The sequence below is a fragment of the Lathamus discolor genome, chromosome 3 (genome assembly GCF_037157495.1).
Source record: "Lathamus discolor isolate bLatDis1 chromosome 3, bLatDis1.hap1, whole genome shotgun sequence".
Classification (NCBI taxonomy): domain Eukaryota; kingdom Metazoa; phylum Chordata; class Aves; order Psittaciformes; family Psittacidae; genus Lathamus; species Lathamus discolor.
In genome coordinates this window covers 105029546-105054724 of record NC_088886.1, presented here as the reverse complement: position 1 = coordinate 105054724, position 25179 = coordinate 105029546, and the positions used below count along the sequence as shown (strand labels likewise).

General features: G+C 39.5%; 1 protein-coding gene across 2 annotated transcripts in view; it reads left to right on the top strand.

Moving 5' to 3' along the window:
• Positions 1 to 25179, top strand: part of CTNNA3 (catenin alpha 3) — a 505620-nt gene that overhangs the window by 422556 nt on the left and 57885 nt on the right. For both annotated transcript variants that reach the window (XM_065670947.1, XM_065670948.1), the window contains 2 exons: positions 21119 to 21211; positions 24271 to 24452. In XM_065670947.1, coding sequence (XP_065527019.1) covers positions 21119 to 21211; positions 24271 to 24452 — 275 coding nt within the window. The remainder of the gene's footprint in view (positions 1 to 21118; positions 21212 to 24270; positions 24453 to 25179) is intronic.

The window sequence follows — 25179 nt, the reverse complement described above, 5'->3', positions numbered from 1 at the left end:
TTTTGGGACACTGCATGTGTTTCAGTTTAACATGCTGACATTTTTTTAAATGCTTATCTCCATATAGCACCAGGTCTGTTGTGTTTCCAAACAAATAAAGCTGATTTCTGTTTTCTGGCAAACAACTACACATATCAGTTTGCTTGCATTTCATATTTATGTACCATGTAACAAACTCTCAAAGGTCTGATTTTCTGCCAGTTTCATTAGTTTAAGGCCTTTAACACCTTAAACAAATCAGATGACCATTCTGGTTCCCCGTGTAATAGTGTTCTGGTTTTGTTGCTTTATAGAGCAAAGAGCTGCTCAGCAGTGTATCTGTTAAAAAAATACCCACCTTCTCCTTTTCCGTGAAAGCTGCATCCTCTTTACTTGAACATGTGGGTGGGTTACCCTAGGAAATATCTTTAGTTTGGAGTTAACCACAGTTTCCATAACAAGTATCTGTTCTTAAGAGTTGAGGTCTTTCCACAAAAAAAATTAAAACTCCTTTAGTAGAAAACCAGATTAATTTATTAATTTTAAAAACAGGTGGTTTTTAAAACAGGAAACACAATTCACTTAGGGTGAGGGAGACAGAAGAAGCTTTCATGCTTCTACATTCCTGCGCTTTCAGGATAAAAAGTTTTAACTTTTCAGTTCAATGTACATTCTTCTCAGTATTAACTCTGCTCCTATGCTTCAGCCATTCACTCAGATTTTACAGGAAGATTTCTGATATTAGATTCTGTGTTCTTTTCACATATAAAATGACTAGTGGGTAGGAAAAAAGTGCCCGTTCATCCCCATATGTGCAGTTCCAAAACTGTCTTTTTATATTCTTGTACTATATTATTTCTGTACAGAGAAATCATCCTGTAGTATAGGAGTGTCAAAAGCAGATACCCCCTTCCAAGCAAGAATATGTAGGTTTTTCATATTATTTTATGTATATGTTGGAGGAGTAGACTGTTTGTGTAACTGAATGTATAAGCATATGAGAAAGCACTTGGTGTTGTCAGGCTACATCTTGCATACAGGTCTGATGGTGGAGATTTTCCTCTCCCTCCAAATCAGCAGCTCACATGCACCATCCAGGTGACTCGAGATACGACTAAATGGAAGTAAGTGCTTAAAAGTTCAGGAACTCACCACTTGGATAGTATCAATACTGTAGTTACTGTATGTTAACATTTTTTACTTTTTTTCAGTATTTTAAGTTATTTTAATATACTCGGTATTTTGTCCAAAATATTACGATTAACAAAGCCTTCTTTCTAAACCCCAAATACTGCAGTATCTTTTGAACCAAACCTTACTTTTTACTGTCACACCTCTTACTTGTCTCACATTCTCATCAGCGAGGAGAAAGAGAGAAGAGAAATATACATAGAGGATCACAGAATTAAGGGACCTGAGGAGATAATCTGGTCCAACTTCCTGTTAGAAGCTAAATGCTGTCCTGGGCTCTGTCAAGCCAAGTCTGACTTCAGTGTCTGGGGTGGTTTTTTTATATGTATTAGTGTAAAGACAGCAATGTAGATTGATGGGACAAGTAAAACAATAATGTGCGTTAAATCTTACTTATAAAAGCAAGCCACTTGCTACACCGCATGCCACTACTAGACTATAATACTTCTACGCTTGCTGTGTTTATGCTTGCTTGTTCACATTCAGCACGACTGTATGAAACATCGTCTCTTTTTTTTACTCTTTTTCAGGTTAAAAATGCAATTTTCTTAAATCTGCCTTAGATTTTCAGTTTGCGTCAGCTAATGGCAAAGATGTGCTGTTTTCTAAAAATTAAAGAAGAAGGAAAAAAGGCTCTACATATAGGCAAAAATAGTGAATGATTTCAGAAATGCTCATACAGGGACCAGTGGTTAAAGTATCAGCTGCATGCTGTATCCATTACAGTATAAATGTGTAATTATCCATCCTGGCAAATCTGCATTGTCTCATGCCCAAACTATACAGCCTTAGGCTGTATAGCTGTATCCATGCAAAGCTGTGAATTAAGAACTTCTCAGCAGCAAATTGCTGCATGGTTTATCATCATAGTCTGTTAGTGCTGGGGCTACTGGTTCAGACAGAAGCCAATATGCTTTTTACAGACATGGACAGCATGAACAGTTTTGACTTACTACTTGAAATTTCAGATCTTCCCAGTTTAGGGATTAAATCATATGACAACTGTCACATATCCTTATGTTTTTAATTGTTAACAGAATTATCCCTCTCTCTCGGGAAAACAGAATGATTTGGTAGCTCTACTTTTGTGGCTTATTGGAAACTTAAGCACAAGGCAGTATTTTTTCTGGACCATTAAAATCTTTGCTGAGGGCTTTTTTTTCTTACAGCGAGGAAAAGTGATATGTATTCCTTCCATGCCATTTGGTGCTTACTGTCCAATATAAGTTATATTCCCAGAGAAATGGAATGAATATTATTCTGTTAAAAGGGAAGGAGTGAATTTTTGGAGTAAAATTGGGAGGTGCAACAAAAGTGTTACAAATCACAGATACTATATTAAAATATGCATCCTGCCACATGGTTCGGTGGAGTGTGAGAAATGCAAGCCTGGAAATGGAGACTGCAGTCTCTTAGTAGTGTTAGTAGCTCAGGCTATGGTTCTGATTCTGAAATCAGCACTGTTGATGCTAGTGCCAGTTCTGGCTCATAGATCTTCATTGCTCAGTGTAAATCTGGCCATAGATTCCTGTTACTAATCACAGTCATCTGTACAGTCCGTGGCCTAGTTGAAACTTCTCAATTGCCATTATTTTCACTGTGGAATCACTTTACTGGTAGAATGGACTGTCTTTAGCATGATGCAGAAAAGCAGTGAGGTACATTACACATGTATTCAATATATAACGGGACCTCAGAAACGTAATGATTATTTTGTGCTAGACTGTGATTTCAGTTTTCCTGGCACAAGAATGCAGTAGCAGTGCTATGGCCTTTGTCATTCTGTGCCTTGACATTGGTGTAACAGTGTAAGATCTGGTCCTGTTGTCATGCATTTCCCTGCTGATGCAGCAGTGTGGCAGTGAAAAAGGTTTGGGATGAATTACTGATTGGTTTAACCCTGAATAGTTTCTTTTGGATTACATTCTTTTAATTCATTAGTATTCCATAGGTATATTTGAGTTCAGGTTTGCTGTTAATGATACCCTCCTGCCTTTTTTTTTTTTTTTGACCATTGCTAGCAAACTTGAATCACACTAGTTTATTTTCTTTCAAGTGTGCTCATGGAGTTGGAATGCAGAGTTAGTGAAGGTAGGTGAGCATACTAAGTAAGGAGCCGTAGTAATAACAGGGAAACTGACTTAGAAAGAACAGAAAACTTGACAGAAAATCCTTTGGAGAATTAAAAAATGATAATAATCTCCCACTGAGCTGCTGAGCTTGCCAAATGGAAGACACTATTTTCAAGTACTGCTTACCTAGAAAGATTATGTAGAGGTGGACAAACCAGATACTACCTAATTGCCTGAGAATCTCTGAGATTTACTGCCTATTCTTAAAAAGACAGAAAGGAGACCCTTCATTATATTACCAACAAAGTCAATGTATATTGATAATGAAGTGTTTTGCAGCAAGTGAGTACTGTGCATCATCTAGTGCATGGATTGTGTTGAAACTGCAGTTTTAGGCCACCGTTCCTTCAGTATAAGTAAGCTATTAGCTTTTGAGGCCCTTTTTTTTTTTTTGAGCCCACTATACCAAGTACTTTAGGAAATTAGCACAGTAACATTAATATAAATTAGTTTGTTTCTTCAAGTGTCCTTATTATCCTAGTCTTCTGAAGCAGTCTGCATAAAATGATTGTAGAAAGTGTAAGAAAAGGCAATTACTCAGCAACTTCTTCCTGAAAATTGAAGCCTTCCTTTTTCCTAGACATGGTCCAGCATGAAATAGTGCATGAGAAATTTTTCTGCCAATTTGATTATGCTTTGAAATATCATAGAATATGTTAAATTCACAAAAAAAAAAAATAGTAGCAACTTTCATGTTATGCTACAGCAAGGCATATATATATGAAGTACTGAAGATAAAGAGCTGCCAGTAGCTATCTAGGGTGAGGCAGTGGCAACTTGAGCATGCACACAGGTACAGTAACGTGTCCCTGGGAATGGCTTTGTCAACAGATGACTGCCTTTGTTAGCCCCCTTGCACCCAGAGCAGCAGCAACGGCTCATTCCCTTATTACAGTGTAATTGGGTTTCCTCCACTGGGACTGTGGCCACTGCAGGAATGGGAATATCATAATTCTTTCAGGTGTGCTGAAATACACTGGCTGACTGTGTGTAGTCTTTCAGTGAAGGCCACATGCTTGACTGCAGTGATTGGTGTCAGAGGCAGCTGGATAACTGACATCCATTGTTCCTCCGCCTATATTTATTGTATTAACCGTAACGTAGCCTGCCCTTTACCTTCTTCATAATCAGTGTGTATGTTGCTCATTGAGGAAATCGGGTAAGTAGATGACAGACAACTCTACATGCTTTGTTGCTGATGTGCTATCAGAATGGGAATCAGTCCCTTTTGCCTTAGTGAGAAACCAGTCTGTCATCCCATCTGCATGACACATGCCGTGCTGTGTCTGAGAGTTTTGTGGACCACATAGGGTGATTCTGTTAAATACACTCTGAAAATGTTTGTGTTTTGTGAAAGATGGATTCCAAATATGTAAAAAACCACAAGTATGCAGCTTAATTAATGTTCAGCCAATAAAGAGCAAAGGTGGATATTTGTTTGCTGTTTCAGTGAGGAAGAGCTGACCACAACAAGCAAAGGTAAACCTTATTTAGCACACAGTTACGTGCTTGAAGCGATGTGATATCTCATCAGTGCCCTGGATCTATTTATGTATGAAGCTCAGTCTCACTGGTTGGTGGCCAACAAATAAAACAAGCTTGTCACCTCGGTAAGTGAAGCCAGAAGTAGAAACATATCCAGATTTTAAGCTGAGCAGCACCAGCACAAAGTTTGGCTTCATTTGCCAGCATTGGGGTTTGCTGACCAATCACTTGTTTCTGAAATGGAGCCCCAATCACAGCAGAGATGAAACCTAAAATTGTGTTTGCCTAAATTTAGGCTTCCCTTTTCACTTTGCTGTTCTATTCCATTAATACAGCCTTAAGCCTTGCACCTTAAAGGTTTCACTGTCACAGGCTTGCTGCGCGATTTTTCTCTTATTTATAGGAAACTCACAGATCAGAAAGCAGATGACTCACCCTCATTGCCTTTTAAATGCAGAAAGGATCTGCATGAAGCAAGTTATTTTCCTGGATGAAACAATCATCCTGTCTAATAATTTTGGTGCTGTATGTTTGGTTTTGTTTGGGTGTGGGGTTTTTTGGTATATGAAATTGCACCATGCATTTGTAGAACATGCTACCTTTATAATTTATAGGACTGTTTTCTCCCAGTAAAATTATCACATTTCTTCGCTGGTAGAGTCAAATGCAGATGAAGGTTTAGGCTGTGTTTAGTTCATCAGTAAAAAAAACCCGTAATTTTCTCCTGATACTTCCTAATTCAGAAAACTCAGTAGCGACTGTTACCTGCACCCTAGATATTTAGAGAGGGAATGATTTGCTCTTACATAGTCTGTAGGATTGCTAGATAGCTCACAGGTTTGGCAGGCAGCTTTTACCAGGCATAATTGGTTTTTAGGCTGTGATACATCTCTGCTCCTTTTTCATTTATTTTTTCTTGGATATGTTGATGAGCCCACAGATTTATCTAACGCCTGGGGGGGGGGGGGGGGAAGACAGAAATCTGAGAGCATTCTTAATTGCCAAAAAATACCACCCTTCAAAAAGAGAAAGTAAAATGAACAACTGAAATTCATGTTAGGGACCCTTCAGTAACCAACATTAATAGCTTACTATGAGGACATAGGTTAGTATTTGAAGAAACATTGTGCTGCATCACAGGTGTAGCTATGCATTGTCCTGCCTCACACAGTAATGTTTCTTTGTATCCTCTTGTTTTTTTTCCTCTCCCTTTCTATTTTCCTTTTCCATTTTCTCTCCTGTTACCTTACAATTTGTTTCATGAAGGTGATGAAACAGTGGAACAAGTTGCCCAGAGAAGTTGTGGAGGCCCCTTTCCTGTCAGTGTTCAAGGCCAGGTTGGACAGGGTTTTGCGCAACCTGGTCTAGTGGAAGGTGTCTCTGCCCATGGCAGGGGGGCTGGAAATGGATAATCTTTAAGGTCCTTTCTGATCAAAATCATTCTGTGGTTCTGTGTTGTTTATGTGCAGATTCACTCTCCTGCCTGGGACTGAGGTAGTATAAGAATTACCTTTTGCAAAGCATGAAAACTGGAATTCCCTCTGGGTGCCAGTCTCTTTGGAAAAGGGTAACTAGTGCATGAATTCTAATTTTTATCTTGGCTAAAATAGACAGTATAATCAAGTATGAAATTTCAAGATGCTGAACTATAGAAATTGTATAATACAGTAATCCAATTCAAAAAGTCTTGTTAGAAGCATGGACATACACATTAAAAGTCTATCAGTATTATTAAATGTTTAACACGCTTTTAAAAGTAAGCTTGCTTACTCAGTCCCTTGAGCTGGAGAGCCACAAGTGTGGAAACAGTGACTTTCCATCTGTGAACACTGAAACTGTGAGGGACCAACTGTATCAGCTGAATGTTCACAAGTCCATGGGGCCTAATGGGATTCATCCCAGAGTACTGAAGGAGCTAACATGTTATGGCAGGATCCCTCTTGATCATCTACCATAGGTCTGGGGAGTCTGGGGAGGTCCTTGCTGACTAGAAGCTGGCCAGTCCTATTCCTATCTACAGAAAGGGTGTGAGGGAAGATACGGGGAACTACAGACCTGTTAGTCTGACTCCAGTTCCTGGAAAAATTACGGAGATGATTGGACTGCATATTGTTGAAAGGCGTTTAAAGAATAATGCAGTCATCAGGCACAGTCAGCATGGGTTCACAAAGGGAAAGTTCTGTTCTTCGATAAGGTCACTCGCCTGGTCCATGAAAGGAGAGTGGTGGATGTAGTTTATCTGGATTTTAGTAAGGTATTTGATACTATCCCTCACAGAATTCTTCTGGACAAGTTGTCCAGCTATGGGATAAGCATATTCACAGTGCATGGGGTGAAGAACTGGCTGAACAGCAAAGCTCAAAGGGTTGTAGTGAGTGGGGCTCCATCTAGCTGGTCACCAGTTTCTCAGGACTGAATTCCAGAGCCAGTTGTGTTCATTATGTTTATCAATGCAGAAATTGAATGCACCATTAGCAAGGTTGCTGATAACAAACTGGGAGGAACTGTTGAGTGTCTTGAGGGACTGCAGGCCTTGCAGAGGGATCTAGATAGACTGGAGCATTAGGCTATGATTAATGGGTTGAAATTTAACAAGTGGAAATACCGTATTCTGCACCTAGGGCAGAGTTAATGCCGGGTACATGTGTAAACTGGGAATAGAGTGGCTGGAGAGCAGCCCTGTAGAAAGGAATCTGGGTATGCTAATTGACAGCAGGCGCAATAGGAGTAAGCAAGGTGTGCTGGCAGCCAAGAGGGCAAGAGGTGATTATCCCACCATATTCAGTGTTGGTGCCACCTCATCTTGAGTACTGTGTGCAGTTCTGAGCCCCACAATTTAAGAAGGGTGTTAAGGTACTTGCAAGCATCCAGAGGAGGGAAATAAAGCTGGTGAAAGGGCTGGAAGGAATTCTGTATGAGGAACTGCTAAGGACTTTGGGCTCACCTAGTTTGGAGAAAAGGAGGCTGAGGGGCAAAGGTATTGCTCTCCACAGCTTCCTGAGGAGGGGAATTGGAGAAGGATGTGCTGATCTCTGCCTCCTGGAATATAGTGATAAAACCTATTTATTACCTATCTCCCTCAGCCTGTATGTGGCCTTCAAGTGGTACTGTGGTATGGCAAAGTTTACTGAGAGTTCATAACTAGTTATTTCTTGCCTTTTAACTTGGTATGGCAAAGTTCACTGAGCATTCATAACTAGTTATTTCCTGCCTTTTTAACTTTTTGAAATAATTTTTTCACCCTTCCCTCCCATTTGGAATTGGATTTCTTACTTGCGAAGTAAGGTTCCTCTCTCTTCTCTTTTCAGTCTCTCAGACACATGTAGATGTTTGCACCTGATTTCATTTCCATCTGTTTCTTATGTTGCCTCTATATTAAAATACTGCACTAAGAAACTGTGAATGTGTTAGAAACAAGCACTTAAAAGTTATTAAACAGCTAGTAAATACAACTGTTGAGGTTCTCTGTGAACTTAATGCACTGTATCTAAATAATATGTCATTGTATCATCCCTAGTGTATATTTAGCAAGCAGGTGTGTTTTTTCATGGTATCTCAATAATTGGCAATAGTAAATCTTGCACTGAATTAAATACCCATACTACTTGCATATATATGCATACTGATATGTTAGTATTTCCATAAAAGAAACCAAAAGTTTTAGTCAAGTCAGTGAGTAGATTCTTTTTTATTTAGTGTGAGAGAAAATTTTAGGGTTTGAATGATTGAAATAGTTACAAATGATATACTGATTTTCTGATCAACATATACATTATGGCAAATAATTTTATATAAATGAATTAGAGTATCAGTTATGTGATCACTGTTTTCAGAAGTGGTTTTCCTATATGAATCAAGGATCTATGACCAGTTATAAGCAAAATCTGTTCAATTGTGTAAGTCTAGTTTTTGCATTACATTAAATAGTGCAAGTCCCATTCTAAGCTTTCAAGCAGTCATAACTCCTACAACAAATTAACAGTTTGTGCTGTATTAATGAAGAAATACGCAAAATGACTGCTACATGTTTCTTCACCTATTTCTGAGGATTTACACCCTCCAATTAGAATTAAGGTAATTCTAATTACGTAATATCAGTTTGTGTTAAAATCATTCTTGTAAAGACCTGACTTCTACTCTAACAGCAGGGGTTTGATAATGTGATCTGTGCATAACAAAGTATCTTTGCTTTAAAAAAAAAAAAATTGTCAAAAATTACAGACTTGAATCTTGTATAATATTTGCTTCTCCTTCCTTCATGTCCAGTTGCAGTTCAGTAGTTCAAGCACAGTGGTACTCTTGTCAGTATCATTTCCTGTGCATCCCAGCATTAATTTCAAATAATTCTCAATGTTCATTTGTCTGACCTGTTCTTAGGAACAGCTGGAAACTCCCTGGTGTTTTCAAGCAATTTATTCTACTCCTTCATTAAATTTAGGCAGTTTTTCCTAAAATCCACCCCACATGTCTTCTTGTGGAAGCTTAAAGCACTTCTTGTCTGGTCCATCAGGGCTGTGGAGAGCAGACTACCTATCTCCTCCTTCTTGAAGACTCTCAATTTTCATATCATGCTCTCATGCTCATGCTTGTTGTGATCCTTTTCTTCAGCTGGTTTAACTCCTTTTGGAAGTGCAGTGCCCAACACTAGGTACAGTACCTTCAGTGGAGGCCTCAGCTCTGAGTTTGGTAGAAGACTTGTTTCATATGGCTTACTTATTGTGCTCCTGCAGATAATTGCAACAATCTGGCTTTCTTTATTTTCAAAAATGTGACATTGCTGCTTTCTGTTTAGCCTGTGATCCACTGTAATTCTTAGAAGTTTTTCTGTAGCGTTATTATTAGCCTTTAGTTCCCATCTCTTACTTGTACAGCTGATTTTTCCTGCCTAAATTCAGTACTTTGCATTTGTTTCTACTGTACTATCTTCCTTTCTCAGTCCATTTGTCAAGATACATTACATTTTAACACTGGCTTTATAATTGCAGTCTCTAATTCACCTACAGATTTAGTAAGCCCACTCTATTCCATTGTACAAAGTTTTTATGAAAATGCTGTACTTAGTGCAGATGTCTTGAATTCTACTGGATAACCCAGCAAATTCTTTATGTGAACGACCAGTACTTTATCCCCTTCTAGAGTTTGTGAAAGTTCTGACAGGCCTGGGCCAGCCCTTTTGGGCTGTTGTTTTAACAGCCCATTGTACCGTTTGATTTTCCCAGAGGCTGGTGCATGGTATGGGATGTGATATACCCACTCAATGCCATGCTCTTTGGCCCAAGTGTCTATAAGGTTGTTCCAGAAATGAGTCCCATTGTCTGACTCAATTCTCTCTGGGGTGCTGTGTCACCACAAAATCTGTTTCTCAAGGCCCAGGATAGTGTTCTGGGCAGTGGCGTGGGGCACAGTGTATGTTTCCAGCCATCCAGTGGTTGCTTCCACCATGGTAAGCACACGGCACTTGCCTTGGCGGTTTGGTGGGAGTGTGATACAATCAATCTGCCAGGCCTCCCCATATTTGTACTTAAGCCGTCGTCCCCCATGCCAAAAAGGCTTTAACCGTTTGGCTTGTTTAATTGCAGCACATGTTTCACACTCATAACCTGGGCAATAGTGTCCATTGTTAAGTGACCCCTCGATCACGAGCCCATCTGTATGTTGCATCTCTGCCCTGATGGCCTGAAGTGTCATGGGGCCACCAGGCCAAAAATAATTCACCCTTATGTTGCCAATCTAAGTCCATCTGAACTACTTCAATCTTAGCAGCTTTATCCACTTGTTGGTTGTTCTGGTGTTCCTCAGTGGCCCGACTCTTGGGTACATGTGCATCTACATGGTGTACCTTCACCACCAGGTTCTGCACCCCGGCAGCGATATCTTGCCACAGTGCAGCAGCCCAGATGGGTTTACCTCTGTGTTGCCAGTTGCTCTGCTTCCATTGCTGCCACCACCCCCACAGGGCATTTGCCACCATCCATGAGTCAGCGTAGAGATAAAGTACTGGCCACTTTTCTCGTTCAGCAATGTCCAAGGCCAGCTGGATGGCTTTCACCTCAGCAGACTGACTTGATTCGCCCTCTCCATCAGCACTTTCTGCAACTTGTCATCACGGACTCCATACAGCTGCCTTCCATCTCCAATGCTTTCCCACAATACGGCAGGACCCATCAGTAAACAAGGCATATTGCTTTTCGCTTTCTGACAGTTTGTTATATGATGCGGCCTCTTCAGCACACATCACCTCCTCCTCTGGTGACATTCACAGAATCACAGAATCACAGAATCCCAAGGGTTGGAAGGGACCTAAAAAGATCATCTAGTCCAACCCCCCTGCAAGAGCAGGGTAACCTACAGTACATCACACAGGAACTTGTCCAGGCGGGCCTTGAATATCTCCAGTGTAGGAGACTCCACAACCCCCCTGGGCAACCTGTTCCAGTGCTCTGTCACTCTTACAGTAAAGAAGTTCTTCCTGATGTTAACGTGGAACTTCCTATGCTCCAGTTTACACCCATTGCCCCTTGTCCTATCACTGGATATCACTGAAAAAAGCCTAGCTCCATCATCCTGACACCTACCCTTTACATATTTGTAAACATTGATGAGGTCACCCCTCAGTCTCCTCTTCTCCAAGCTAAAGAGACCCAGCTCCCTCGGCCTCTCCTCATAAGGGAGATGTTCCACTCCCTTAATCATCTTTGTGGCTCTGCGCTGGACTCCTTCAAGCAATCCCCTGTCCTTCTTGAACAGAGGGGCCCAGAACTGGATGCAATATTCCAGATGCGGCCTCACCAAGGCTGAGTAGAGGGGGAGGAGAACCTCTCTTGACCTACTAAGCACTCCCTTTCTAATGCACCCTAAGATGCCATTTGCCTTCTTGGCCACAAGAGCACATTGCTGGCTCATGGTCATCCTCCTATCCACCAGGACCCCCAGGTCCCTTTCCCCTTCACTACTTTCCAGCAGGTCAACCCCCAACCTGTACTGGTACATGGGGTTGTTCTTCCCCAGATGCAAGACTCTACACTTGCCCTTGTTAAATTTCATCAAGTTTCTCCCCGCCCAACTCTCCAGCCTGTCCAGGTCTCGCTGAATGGCAGCACAGCCTTCTGGTGTGTCAGCCACTCCTCCCAGTTTTGTGTCATCAGCAAACTTGCTGAGGGTGCACTCAGTTCCCTCATCCAGGTCATTGATGAAAATATTAAACAGCACCGGTCCCAGCACCGACCCCTGAGGGACTCCACTAGTCACAGACCTCCAGCTAGATTCTGCGCCATTGACCACAACTCTCTGCCTTCTTCCTTTCAACCAGTTCTCGATCCACCTCACTACTTGATCGTCAAGCCCACACTTCCTTAGCTTATCTGTGAGGATGCTGTGGGAGACAGTATCAAATGCCTTACTGAAATCAAGAAAAACTACATCTACCGCTCTACCATCATCCCTCCACCTAGTCACTTCCTCATAGAAGGCTATAAGGTTGGTCATACATGACTTCCCCCTCATAAAACCATGTTGGCTGTTCTTAATGACCCCCTCATCCTTGATATGCCTAGTGATGGAGTCAAGAATAAGTTGTTCCATCACCTTTCCAGGGATGGAGGTAAGGCTGACCGGTCTATAATTACCCGGGTCCTCCTTCTTGCCCTTCTTATAGATTGGTGTGACCTTTGCCATCCGCCAATCCTCAGGCACCTCGCCCGTTTCCCACGACTTACCAAAGATGATGGAAAGTGGCCTAGCAATGACCTCCGCCAGCTCCCTCAGCACCCGTGGGTGCATTCCATCCGGACCCATCGATTTACAGATGTCCAGTTTGCATAGCTGATCCCTAACCCAATCCTCATCTACCAAAGCAAACTCCTCCTTTGTCCTGACTCCTTCTGGGGCTATAGAAATCCGGGGCCCTCGGGGAGAGTCTGCAGGAGTAAAGACAGAGGCAAAGAAGGCATTCAGCACCTCTGCCTTCTTTATATCCTCTGTCTCCAGGGCACCCACTTCGTTCAGCAGTGGGCCTATATTGCCTCTTGTGTTAGTTTTATTTGCTATGTATTTGAAGAAGCCCTTTCTATTGTCTTTAACCCGACTAGCAAGATTGAGTTCCAAGGAAGCCTTAGCTGTCCTAATTGCCTCCCTACATCCTCTAACAACTGTCCTATATTCCTCCCAAGCGGCCAGCCCCTCCTTCCATAATCCATAGATTCTCCTTTTCCACTTGAGTTTGCCCAGCAGCTCCTTGTTTAACCACGCCGGTCTCCTAGATCCCTTACTTGACTTCCTACTCATTGGGACGCTCCGATCCTGAGCTTGGAAGAAGCGGTCCTTGATTGCTAACCAACTATCTTGAGCCCCTTTACCGCCTAGTACACTTTCCCATGAGACTTCCCTTAGCAGTTGACTGAAGAGGCCAAAATTGGCCCTTCGGAAATCCAGAACTGTGGCTTTGCTAGGTATTCTATTCCTCCCATACAGGATCCTAAACTCCACCATCTCATGGTCACTGCAGCCAAGGCTGCCATTGACCGTCACCACTTCGACCAAACCCTCCTTGTTGGCGAGTACTAAAGTCCATGATGACTTCTAGAATGCCTGGACGACTGGGATTTCCTGTTCAAGCTCGTTGTGTAATTAGTGCTGCCCACTTACTCCATGTAGCATCAGTTGCGTGATGTGTAGAGGAGACCCTGCCTTTGAACATCCAGCCCAGCATGGACAACTGGAGTGTCAGGAGGAGCTGTGCTTCAGTGCCCATCACTTCTGAAGCAGCTTGAACCCCTTCATAGTCTGCCAGTATCTCTTTCTCAGTTGGGGTATAGCTGGCCTCAGATCCTTTGTACCCACGACTCCAAAATCCGAGGGGTCGACCTTGAGTCTCCCCTGGAGCTTTCTGCCAGAGGCTCCAGGTAGGACCATTCTCCCCAGCTGTGGTGTACAGTACATTTTTTACATCTGGCCCACTCCAGACTGGTCCAAGGTCTACTGCATGAACTATCTCTCATTTAATTTGTTCAAAGGCTTGTGGTTACTCAGGGCCCCATTTAAAATAATTTTTCTTCTGGGTCACATGATAGAGAGGGCTTACAATCAAACTGTAATTTAGGATGTGCATTCTCCAGAAACCCACAACACTCAAGAAAGCTTGTGTTTCTTTCTTTTTAGTTGATGGAGACATTGGGATGGGAGGAGAATCAAAAGAATGTAACTCCCAGGGGTTGAGATAAGAACAGATAAGAATACCTCTAAATAAAAGATAAGAATAATAATAAAAGATAAGAATACCTCTTTGGTTAGTTTGGGTCAGGTGTCCAGTTTCTGCTTCCTCCCGGCTTCTCCTCCTCCCTGGCAGAGCATGAGACTCAGAAAGTCCTTGGTCAGAGTAGACATTACTGAACAGCAACTAAAACCATCGCTGTTATCAGCGCTGTTCCCAGGCTGAAAGTAAAAAATACAGCACTGCACCAGCTACTAAGAAGGAGAGAAATGACTGGTACTGCTGGACCCAGGACAAGAACCTATTTCACTAGGTTACTGAATAGGAGGTCATATGAAAGCATGTAAAAACTTTTGCCTCTGTCCATAAAAATGATAAAATGTGTATCATGGTGGTTTGTTTTCATTGCCAGAATTAAAATTCTTCAGAAGATTTGGAACTAGATGTAGTTCTAGTATTTACTGGCTGTGAAAGTGGTTTACTGAAATTTTCATGTGCCTAAGCAGTTTCCACAAAAATATAAAATTATGGGTAGCAGCAACATTGACAAAACAAATGAATCTCATTAATACTTTTCCAACAAGTATTTTATCAAAGGTGTTTTTTTCAGGAAAACCAGTCTGTATTCTGCTCTGTTCTAGTAAGAAAGACTTTTTTTGAAAGAAAATTGTATCCATTGCCATGGGATAAAAATATTGCTGATCAGCTCCAGTTACTGATTGAATTAACCATAACCAGCCTAAATTGGTATTTAGATTCATTAGTTCTTACTGTTCATGTACTGTTCAAGTCAGATAATACTGCCATTTCTGAAAGACCACTTTCACCCCATGCAGTCAAGGAAGATTTTACTGAGTTTCAGTTGGCTGCAGTTATTCTGCTTTTTATGTACCTTAGTTAAAAGTAAGGGAAGTGTGGTTTTATGATCTCAAGATGAGCAGTGAGCACCTCCAGAATTTCCTAGTTGTTTAAGCAAATGCACTCTGATTTATTGCTGCTAGAATAATCAGAGTATTAGAAAATGTGACCAATGAGAGAAACACTGAATTGATTAGTCTTAATTAACCTAGTGAATAGAGCAACAGAAGGGGAGAAAGAAGGGTAAGATTTCATAGCTGTTGATGATCTTGAAGGGCTTTTCCAACCCAGTTGATTCTGTGATTCTAAGGAGAAAATCTCTGTTATATGTTCATCATCATGGATACAAAGAGAGTAGGCTCTAACTGCATGGGGGAGGATTCAGTTTAGACATTTGAAAACCAAATTCTGTGAGTAAGAATTTGCTAAATTTCATAGATACTAAAGAAGTTGTTTCTTTGTATCATTTTTATTTACAGTAGTCTTTGTAAAGGACAGAGTTATGCCGAATATCTCCCCTTCCATTTTACTGGCCACCAGAGGCTGTCAAAACTGCATATTGTGAAAAATAGGTAAAGGGAAAATACTGATCTGAAAAAAACTCTCATTTGATGTGTTAGAGGGAGTATTCCTTGCTGCCTTGTTTCATGTTTCTTCGTGCCATGAAACCTTCCCAAGTTAAATCATTTCACATATAAACCCAAGAATTTTTCCATGAACTGTTGAATGCATTAGTAATAGCAGTGCACCTAGAACTAAAAAGATGTTCATCTATGATTCTCTTTAGCACCTACAAAAATTGTAACAAAATCATGTAATAAGTAATTTGTTCAGAAACAACGCCTGAAATAGTGTTCTTTGAGGGGTGGTTGGATGTGTGTATGTGCTTAATTCCACTTCACTTAGGGACCCTAGTTTATAATAAAGTGGAATTTAATTACTGATTTGTGGCATGAAGGCTGGTTTGCACAATGATGTGCTTAATGGGTTATTTAGTTCCATATCAACTGGCAGTGATCACTCAGTGGACTGGTAATACATAGCCTGAAATCACTTGAAAATATATAGCCTGAAATCAGTAGTAACAACTTGCTACTGCAGTTTGAATACCAGGAAGGTATAAAGGTGTAAAAGGTGTAAAATTCATCAGTAATAGACATGGCTGTAGATAGGATTTCAAGTCTTCAGAGTGAGTCTTCAGTAGCAAAATCATAGAAAATGCAAATTTTGTTGCAATCATTAAAATTTGGAAAGAAATGCACACCACCATGTAACATGCCAGTGGGAGTCCTATAGTTATAGTCTTAAATGTGTAGGGACATACATGGATACATTTTTGTTGGGGTCAACAACGATTTTCCACAGCTGACCAAAATCTCTCTTAGAATCTTGGGCAAGGAGACTGGGACAGCTGGCCTGTCCCGTCTCACACCTTTGCTCTTTTTTAACAGCCAGCTGTTAAAAAAATTCTTGTTTGTAGACTGTTCAGGCTACATCTTACAATTGATTTCTCCCCTCCTCCAACACCCCTAGGGAAGATCATTCAGGAGTTCTGCGCCTATAGCTGGTGGAAATCTTCTTCTACATTTTCTTGTTCAGATCTCTTTCTGAACTTGGTCAACCATTGTGCTTCATGCATGGGTTTGTAGGTTGTTGCCAGCCACAGTCTTGCAAAGGACTTCATTATACCTCAACTTTCTTCCTTACATCTACTGAAAATTCCACACTTTATATGTCTTAATGGTGAATTTGCCATTTATGTATTCATCTTGTCACTGACTGTGTACACCCAACCCTCTTCCTCTTCTGTCACTTGCAATTGCGAAGACAGAATTGTTTATGTCAGAGCTTATGTACAGTTTATATGAGAGCCCTAAATATTCTCAAATTCCTTCCTTGAAATTCTTATTCCAGCAGTTAAGCTCTGCTGTTCTTTCTGTACAAAATTTCTCATTATAGATGATAGCACCCTATCTTGTGTTACAAACTGGTAGTCCATAGCAATTCAAATATGCAGTAGTTTTCTTACTGTAACATTCAGAGTGAGTGTTGGATTCAAAACCAACAGAGAGTTGTGTTATGTTCAGTTTTCCCACTATGAATTATCTGTATGTTTACACATGGAATACTCATATAAATATAAATAGACACATGTTTGTCTCAGGTATTTAATAAATAGTGGATCAAGTAAGTAATATGAAAAATTACAAATCTTGTATTACATAAAACAGCTTCCCAGGAGAGAAAACAATTGAGTAACTAATTTTGTTGTCCTCATTATTATGGTGACATTTTATTCTCCTCCTTCCCCCCCCAATTTTTGTTGCTTGATGTCTGAAAATTACTATGGTTTATGGTTTATGATTTCAGGTATAATAACTCAGTAACTTTTTTCAGCTTTTAAACTTTGTCTGTAGTCTTTAATACCTGGATAAGTTATTTTTCTGAATTCTGCAGTACCAGTAATTCAAAACCTGGGAAATCTGGGCTTCAGAGAAAATCACTTTGGAAGAACTCAATGGCAGTGTACTCTTCTGGCTAGGAAAACAGGCTTTCTACAAGAAACTTCTCATTATAGCCACAAATAAATTTTACTAACCTGGAAAAGGCATATACATTATTTAAAAGAGGGGAAAAAATAATAAAAAAAATCCTGACAACATCTGGGCAGAGGGGCTCAAAGATGAGCCCACTTGCACTCTAAACTCTGACCCAGTGTTATAAATTGTGTCACTTACACATAACGCAACTGTCTCAAAATTACGATGTCATAACATCTTGTATTCCATGTTTTATAGAAGAAAAAAAAAATCCTTGTATTGGAAATGTGGGATGGTCAAACATTCCCAACTGTGTGTTCACCCAGGAAGGAATGGTGCCTTGGGGGGTTGGAAATTGTAACTAATGTTTAGAAAAACTTAAGAATCACAGTGTATTTCTTTATGTTGTAACCAAGTATTGTGTACCTTTAAAAAGAAAGAGATTTCTTTTATCTGTAAATCTTTCACTGAATCAAGGCTATTATCAACTGCCTCAAGGCCGGTGTAATCCTGAGAAGCTAAAGCTACTCTGTTTTAATACCTTTTCTGTTATTGTTCCTCTAATAAGAGTGTCTGTAAGGTTTTCAATTAAAGTGTTTGTGGTAGGTTTTTTTTTTTTTTATTTTATGAATATCCACCCACAACAAAACATGATTTTCCTTTCACACTGCAGGTTTTCAAAAACTTTTTATGAAAGTAGCTTTTGGCTGTTGTGGAATTCTTACTAGCTCTAATTCCAGGACTAAAGCTGAGAGACTTCATCACATTGTTAGTCTTTGCATGAAAATAAATTTTTCTTTTCCTGCTTTACCAGCATACCCTTATGCTCATCTTTACTCCCCAAACTGATAACCTGTTTTCTTGAGGAAATCTAGGTGTATTTTTCATCACCAGCTTTATATTTCTTCCAGATGTACACCAGCTTTGAGTTCCTTATTTCTTACAGTGTTACCTCATAGAAAGTATTGTTTTCTTCAGTGAGGGAAATTTGTGTGCTCTTCAAATAATGGAGTGCTATTTAAACCTTTATTCAAGGCTGACGTTGGAAGCGTTGGAAGTCTAGTGGCTTACATACCACCCTCTGGCCACAGAGCTGCTTTCCCAAATGCTACCAACCTATGCAGGTGGATTTGCTTAGTTTAAGTAGTGCCATTACTGTGCTATGGACTAGAAATAAGGTAACAGAACACTGCAGTGTCCCTGTCAACAGATCTTGTTTATAAATAACTTGACAGTAAAAAAAGACAGTGAGAACATGTAGCAATTCTGGATTTAAAAAATTGCACTGACATGATTGAAAACAGGGTTGACCAGGGTTTTTTTCTGCCTCACTTTTGGTAAGGTTATCTGATAGTCCTTCTCTTACCATGTCTCTCTTTATATGTCAGGCTTTTGGGAAACTAAGAACATCAGGATTTCTCTCTAATTGGAAGTCTAGATGTCAAGCTGGTAGTAGATCATTCAGTAGCAGATCTGTCACCAGTTATGTATGGAATCTAGTTCTGTATATTTTTCTTTAAAATGCCAGTGTACTTAAAAAAATCGAGTTTGCCTATCGCATCATCAGAACAAGTACTTTTTTTTAAATAGTTCATAACCCCAAAAGTTTGGTGTGCCTGTGTGCAGTGTTTTCATAATATGAGTACAGTTGCTTTTAATGTTTGGTTTTAATTGCTTAATGTTTGTGTTTGTATTTTTTAAAAAAGTTTCCTTTGCAGAGCCATGTTCATTATGCTTTTTTTTTTTTTTTTTCAAAAGTTATTTATAATAAAATTCAGAACTTATGATGAAGTGGGAAGGAGGAAATAAATGTGAAGACCTGGATCATATACACAATTCCTCTTGTCATAACTTAGACAATGTTTTTTGATGGAGTTGCTGATGCATGGCTGAAGAAATTAGTACCCAAACCAAAACAGATTTTTTTTTGTTTCCAAAACATTCTTTTAACTAAGGGTACCCTAGAGAACATACAGTATACACAGTAAAAGTCGGCCCAAATCACTCATGTTTTGGAACTTACAAGGAAAAAATAAAGTAAAAAAAAGAAGCAAGACAGAGGAACAGAATTAGGAAAGCATATTTAAGAGAGAAGGCTAAAAATAGAATTTACACTTTTCCCAGCATATATAGTAACTGAAGGATAATAGTTTAAGGTTTGTGGAAGGCTTATATGCTGAATAAAGTGGAAATGTATTTACCTACTGCTGTTGGGATTAACTTTCCATTATGAAGCAATAGGTTTATGTCAGTAATTGGTATCTTCCTCCTGTACACCTGCAGGTGAAATCAGACTGCCCTAAGTAAACTTCACAAACAGTAGAAAAGGGTAGCAGATTATCATAGCACACATATGTATTTTCATGTAATAAACTGGTGCTGCTTAATGGGCAGTTGAGGTGACAAAAAGGACCAGACAGTGGCATATGAAATAGTGCCATGTAAACAATAGCAAATTAGGGCCACTTATTTTTTCCTTTAGTGAAGGACCTTGTGCTTCTTGATAGAACTGAGAAGTGACACATTCAAAACTGGTGGAGAGGTGCTCTTTCCCTCCCAGAGTACATAGCTGACTTGGAACACTGTTTGGTGTCAGTGTAGCAATAAAAATCAGCAGGATTCTGAAGCCTCCTACTCCCACTAACTAAAAAATGTTAGGATCTACTAGATCACCTGTGTTTAATGTGAAGATGGGAGGGTAGGTGTATGAGTATTTCTGGGCAGTGAAAAGCAGTAGTAGGAAAGTAGAAAGTAGGAAAGTAGAAAGTAGAAAAATGTTTTGATTCTAAAAACTGAGGCATGCATTCTCATCATGTAAAGATTTCTTGTAAGACACCTTTGCTAGCAGCAGTAACACAGTATTAAATACAAAAGAGCTTCCCTAATGTCATGGTTTAAGCCCAGCCAGTAACTCAGAACCATGCAGCTGCTCACTCACTCCTCCATTCCTTCCCTTCTGCTCTTGGCAGGATGGGGAGGAGAACCTAAAGAATGTAAATCCCACAGGTTGAGATAAGAACAGTCCAGTAACTAAGGTATAACACAGACCCACTACTGCTACCACCAATAATAATAATGATAAGGGAAATAACAAGAGGAGAGAATACAAAACTTGAAAGGGAAGGAAAAAAACCCTAAGCCCAAGTGATGCAGAATACAATTGCTCACTACCTGCTGACCAATACCCCACCTGACCCAAGCGGCAGTCTGGGCCTTCTAGGTGACTCCCCCCAGTTTATATACTGGGCATGACGTGCTGTGGTATGGAATACCCCTTTGGCTAGTTTGGGTCAGGTGTCCTGTCTCTGCTTCCTCCTTGCGTCTTGTGTCCCTCCTCACTGGCAGAAGATGAGAGAGTGTTTTAAAAGTCCTTCATCGGGGTAAGCATTACTTAGCAACAACTAAAACCAGTGGTGTGTTACCAGCACTGTTCTCAGACTAAAGCCGAAACACAGCACTGCGCCAGTTACTAAGAAGGAGAAAAATAACAGAACCCAGGACACTTAAGTACCAACTTTAAAAAGTCAGTGCTTTAATTAAAGCATGGCTATTCTGAACTAGTCAAAGCTGTCTGACTAGTTGATTTTAATCAGTGCACTGCTAGAACAGGACTGACTTTTGTTTTTCAGACATTATTTTAGACCAAATTATAATACATGTTTGGCATTAATACCAAAGTTACTAATCACAAAAGAGAATATCCATTTCTGTATTCTTTTTCCCAGACACCCGAGGAGCTAGAAGGCGTATCTGACCTTGAAGATGACCATGATGCACGTAGTCGTACAAGTATCCAGACTGAAGGGAAAACTGACAGGGTATGTATTATACCAGTTGATTTAAAAAATAATTTGATGACAGGAAAAATGCTAATTGTGATACTACTCCTACAAAGCCACTTAAAGGCAGGCAGCAAATCATTAAAATCTTTTTCAACTCTTAATTTGTGAAAATGTGGTGAGGGCATAAAACTGATGTGTATGATCTGAAAGAGTGAAAGACAGTGTAATTAAGTGTTAAATACTTGGTGAACATGTATATTAGAAAAATTCTTAATAAAATTCTACCATGCTACAGATTCATAAATGTGTCTTGGTCTAATAGCAACTAGGTTTCTATTGGTCTTACGCCATTGAAGCCTGCAATGCAAATTAACAAAAAATAACCTCCGTGTACAAGAAAATTCACATGCACAAAAGAGAAAGGGATATATCTGGAAACTTAGCCATTGCAGTGCATGAGTTACAGACATTTCCTGCTGTGTTCATTTGTGAACCTATTCTATAGTTTATTGCTTAACTGGGGAATTAATAAAGAAATGTGAAGAAATTAATACAGTATTGACAGTGTTTCTGGAAGTGCTTAATCGGGTTTTCCTGTTGTATCATCATTTAATCTAAGGACTTCATTACAGTTTACTGTTTATTGTTTTAAAAAGCCTATTGTTTTTAAAAGCCTAAAAACATTTTTGGGATAGCAAAAGGTTTCTTAGTACAAAATAGATGCATTTAGCAAACAATGTTCTTTATATTTCAGTTTTAAATCATGTTTCAGCAAAACTGCATGTTCACAACTTTCTGAAGTGAAAAGATCCATGGGACCAGAAATGTCTACTTCATTATTTGTTTACTTAATACCTAGAACAATAACATCTCTCTCGCACTGGATTGATTGTAGTATTATTCCCATTATGGAAATTACAAATTGTAGAACTAGCTGGGAAAAAGCAAAACTTCTCAGTATAAAAAGAATTATGTAAAGAAAATGGCATTAAATTCACATCTGTTTTTCAGGGCACATAGTTTCTAATTCAACAAAACCAAATATTTTCTTTATTAAGACCCCAATAATAATAAAAAAAGACCCAACCCAAAATGAACATTGTTCACTTGTGTTGCATATCTGTGTATCAGTTATATGTTGTCAGTTGATGCTTAAAACACTGAGAAATACATCTGTGTGAAAGATCACCTCATACAATCATATTACTCAATAAACATAATTGGCAATTAAAATATACTAGCTGCCCTTTTCAATTTAAATTACTCTTTGGAAATGTTAGCACATTTTCCCCACGTTACAGGCTGAAATTTCTATTGTAGTTAAGAAAGGCAAGGTTTTCCTTCAAAATGTTAACCACATAGGATGCTTTCAACTTGTTTGGAACAGGTACAGATGCTTGTGCTTGCATATTTCATAAATACCCCATAATGAAAGCACTTGAAGCTTTTCCTCTTACTGGGAGAACAGAAGTTGAAGTTTGTAGATGTTTACTGTCACAGTGTAGTAACAAAAGATCCACTAAAGCTTTAAAAGATCATGTTTATATATGTGGTGTTCCACTTCTCAGTTTAACAGAGTACTACTTTAAAGGGAATGGGTTTTGGGAAAAAAAAAACCTGAACCCATAAGTAACACATACTTCCAGATGACTACATGAAACAGTAAGTAAATGCTGAAGACTGTTGTAGGTAGGGAGCTGGGTATTGAGAATCATAGGCATAGTTTATTGCTGTGGAGAGGTACCTTTGGCATATAGTTTTCTGTGTATTACACACATAATATATAATTTGTACTGTCAGTGAATTTGGCGGGGAGGTGGAAGAGACCATTATTTATAGATCAACTATGGTTAATACATCTGAAAAAACAACAGCAACAGTATTTTAACAGTATGGGATGTGCATTTCTCTTTTTTTCTTCTATTTCTCAAAAAAATAATACAATTACTGTAAACGTTCCTTTTGCGGGTATGTAGATAGCAGTCATTGCTTAATGCCCGATTCTGTATCTTTACTTGGGAACAATTTTCCTATATTTCAGATGATATCAGGGCCCTAACTGGTGCATTACACCCAAAATTAATAGAAAATTGTAGCTTGGATTAAAGTAGGTACATGTCCTCTCAGCCTAAATCAACATATTGACAAAACCTTCATGGACATTTTTCTTAAACAAGTGTTTGAACAAATGTATTTGCTGCTGCAGCAAGCATGAACAATGATTTAAGGCCTCTTTTTTTTGGACTGATTTTTGATAATGGCATTTGAAGATTTATACCTAGAACCTATTTAGCAATATGAAGAATCTGCATAGGGAAGATAGTTTTTAAGGCTTAGATAGGGATTGTCTTGGTTTTTGTTCTGCAGTAGATTTCTGTGCTATTGCAAGGCTTTTGCATGCAGTGGTAATACTAAGAATGACAGTGTTTCAGAAGTGAGATGGCAAGATTGCAGGGTAACCTTTTTTCCTTTTTAAGCTCTTTCTTTTGGGCATTTCCACTATAGTAATTATATTTAATTGTACGTCTGTCTCGATACTAGTTTGCATAACAGCACTCTGGATTCCTCTTGCTTTGTCAATTTGTTTTTCCATTTTATGGATGGTAGATAATATTTTATAAACAAGAATATTTATTGTTTAATTGTAGCAAAATTACAGTGTGTTAATAGCTGCTGTATGTCACTGAGTTCTTCACGGCCTGTGGTGCAAGAGATGGACCACTTCACAAAGAAGGGGCTCAGTATACAGTAGAGCCATCAAGACAAACAGACCAAAAGATCTTGCTTCATGTGCTTCATGTGGCAGAAGTATTATGAAGGGCCAGGACTGCCATACAGCCACATAATATCTTAGCCCCTGTCTACTTATTACTAACGGTTTCACAGACACCACAGCCCCTGTTACATGGAAGTAATTTATTTGGTTCAACCCAGTGATAGCATATGGATCTTAAAATCCAGAAGTGCTCAGGCTGGAACAGTTAGCTCAGGCCACAGTGTGTTTAAATTATGTATTTAATAATATCCAGAGATTTAGTTTTAATAAAAATACCCAGACATAAAAGTCTTGCAAATCAAATTATTTTATGTTTCAGGCAAAGATGACTCAACTACCAGAGGCTGAAAAGGAAAAGATAGCTGAGCAAGTGGCTGACTTCAAAAAAGTCAAGAGTAAGCTTGATGCAGAGATTGAAATATGGGACGATACTAGCAATGACATAATTGTTTTGGCCAAGAGGATGTGTGTGATTATGATGGAGATGACTGACTTCACAAGGTAATTATGCAAAAAAAGGTATTTCAATATTTATAAATATTGGAGGCCATTTTCATATTGTTACAGCAGGAAATACAGAGATTTTTAATGTCAGGCATCTTTACAAAATTGAGTAGCTAAGCTAACGTAGTTAGTGTTGGCACACTAGCTAGTAGTACTGAAATGCTGGAAGGGAGGTTTGAAGTTTTGAACTATGTTTGTCATAGAATCATAGAATAGCTAGGGTTGGAAAGGACCTTAAGATCATCTAGTTCCAACCCCCCTGCCATGGCAGGGACGCCTCACACTAGACCATGTCGCCCAAGACTCTGTCCAGCCTTGCCTTGAACACTGCCAGGCATGGAGCATTTACATTTCTTTGAGGCAACAGTGCCTCACCACTCTCAAAGTAAAGAGCTTTTTCCTTATATCTAACCTAAACTTACCCTGTTGAAGTTTTAACCCGTTACACCTTGTCCTGTCACTACAATCTCTAGTGAAGAGTCCCTCCCCAGCATCCTTATAGGCCCCCTTCAGATACTGGAAGGCTGCTATGAGGTCTCCACGCAGCCTTCTTTCTCCAGGCTGAACAGCCCCAACTTCCTCAGCCTGTCTTAATACAGGAGGTGTTTGACCTCCTTTATCATCCTTGTGGCACTCCTCTAGACTTGTTCCAACAGCTCCATGGCCTTCTTATGTTGAGGATGCAAAACTGCACACAGTACTCTAAGTGAGGTCTCATGAGAGC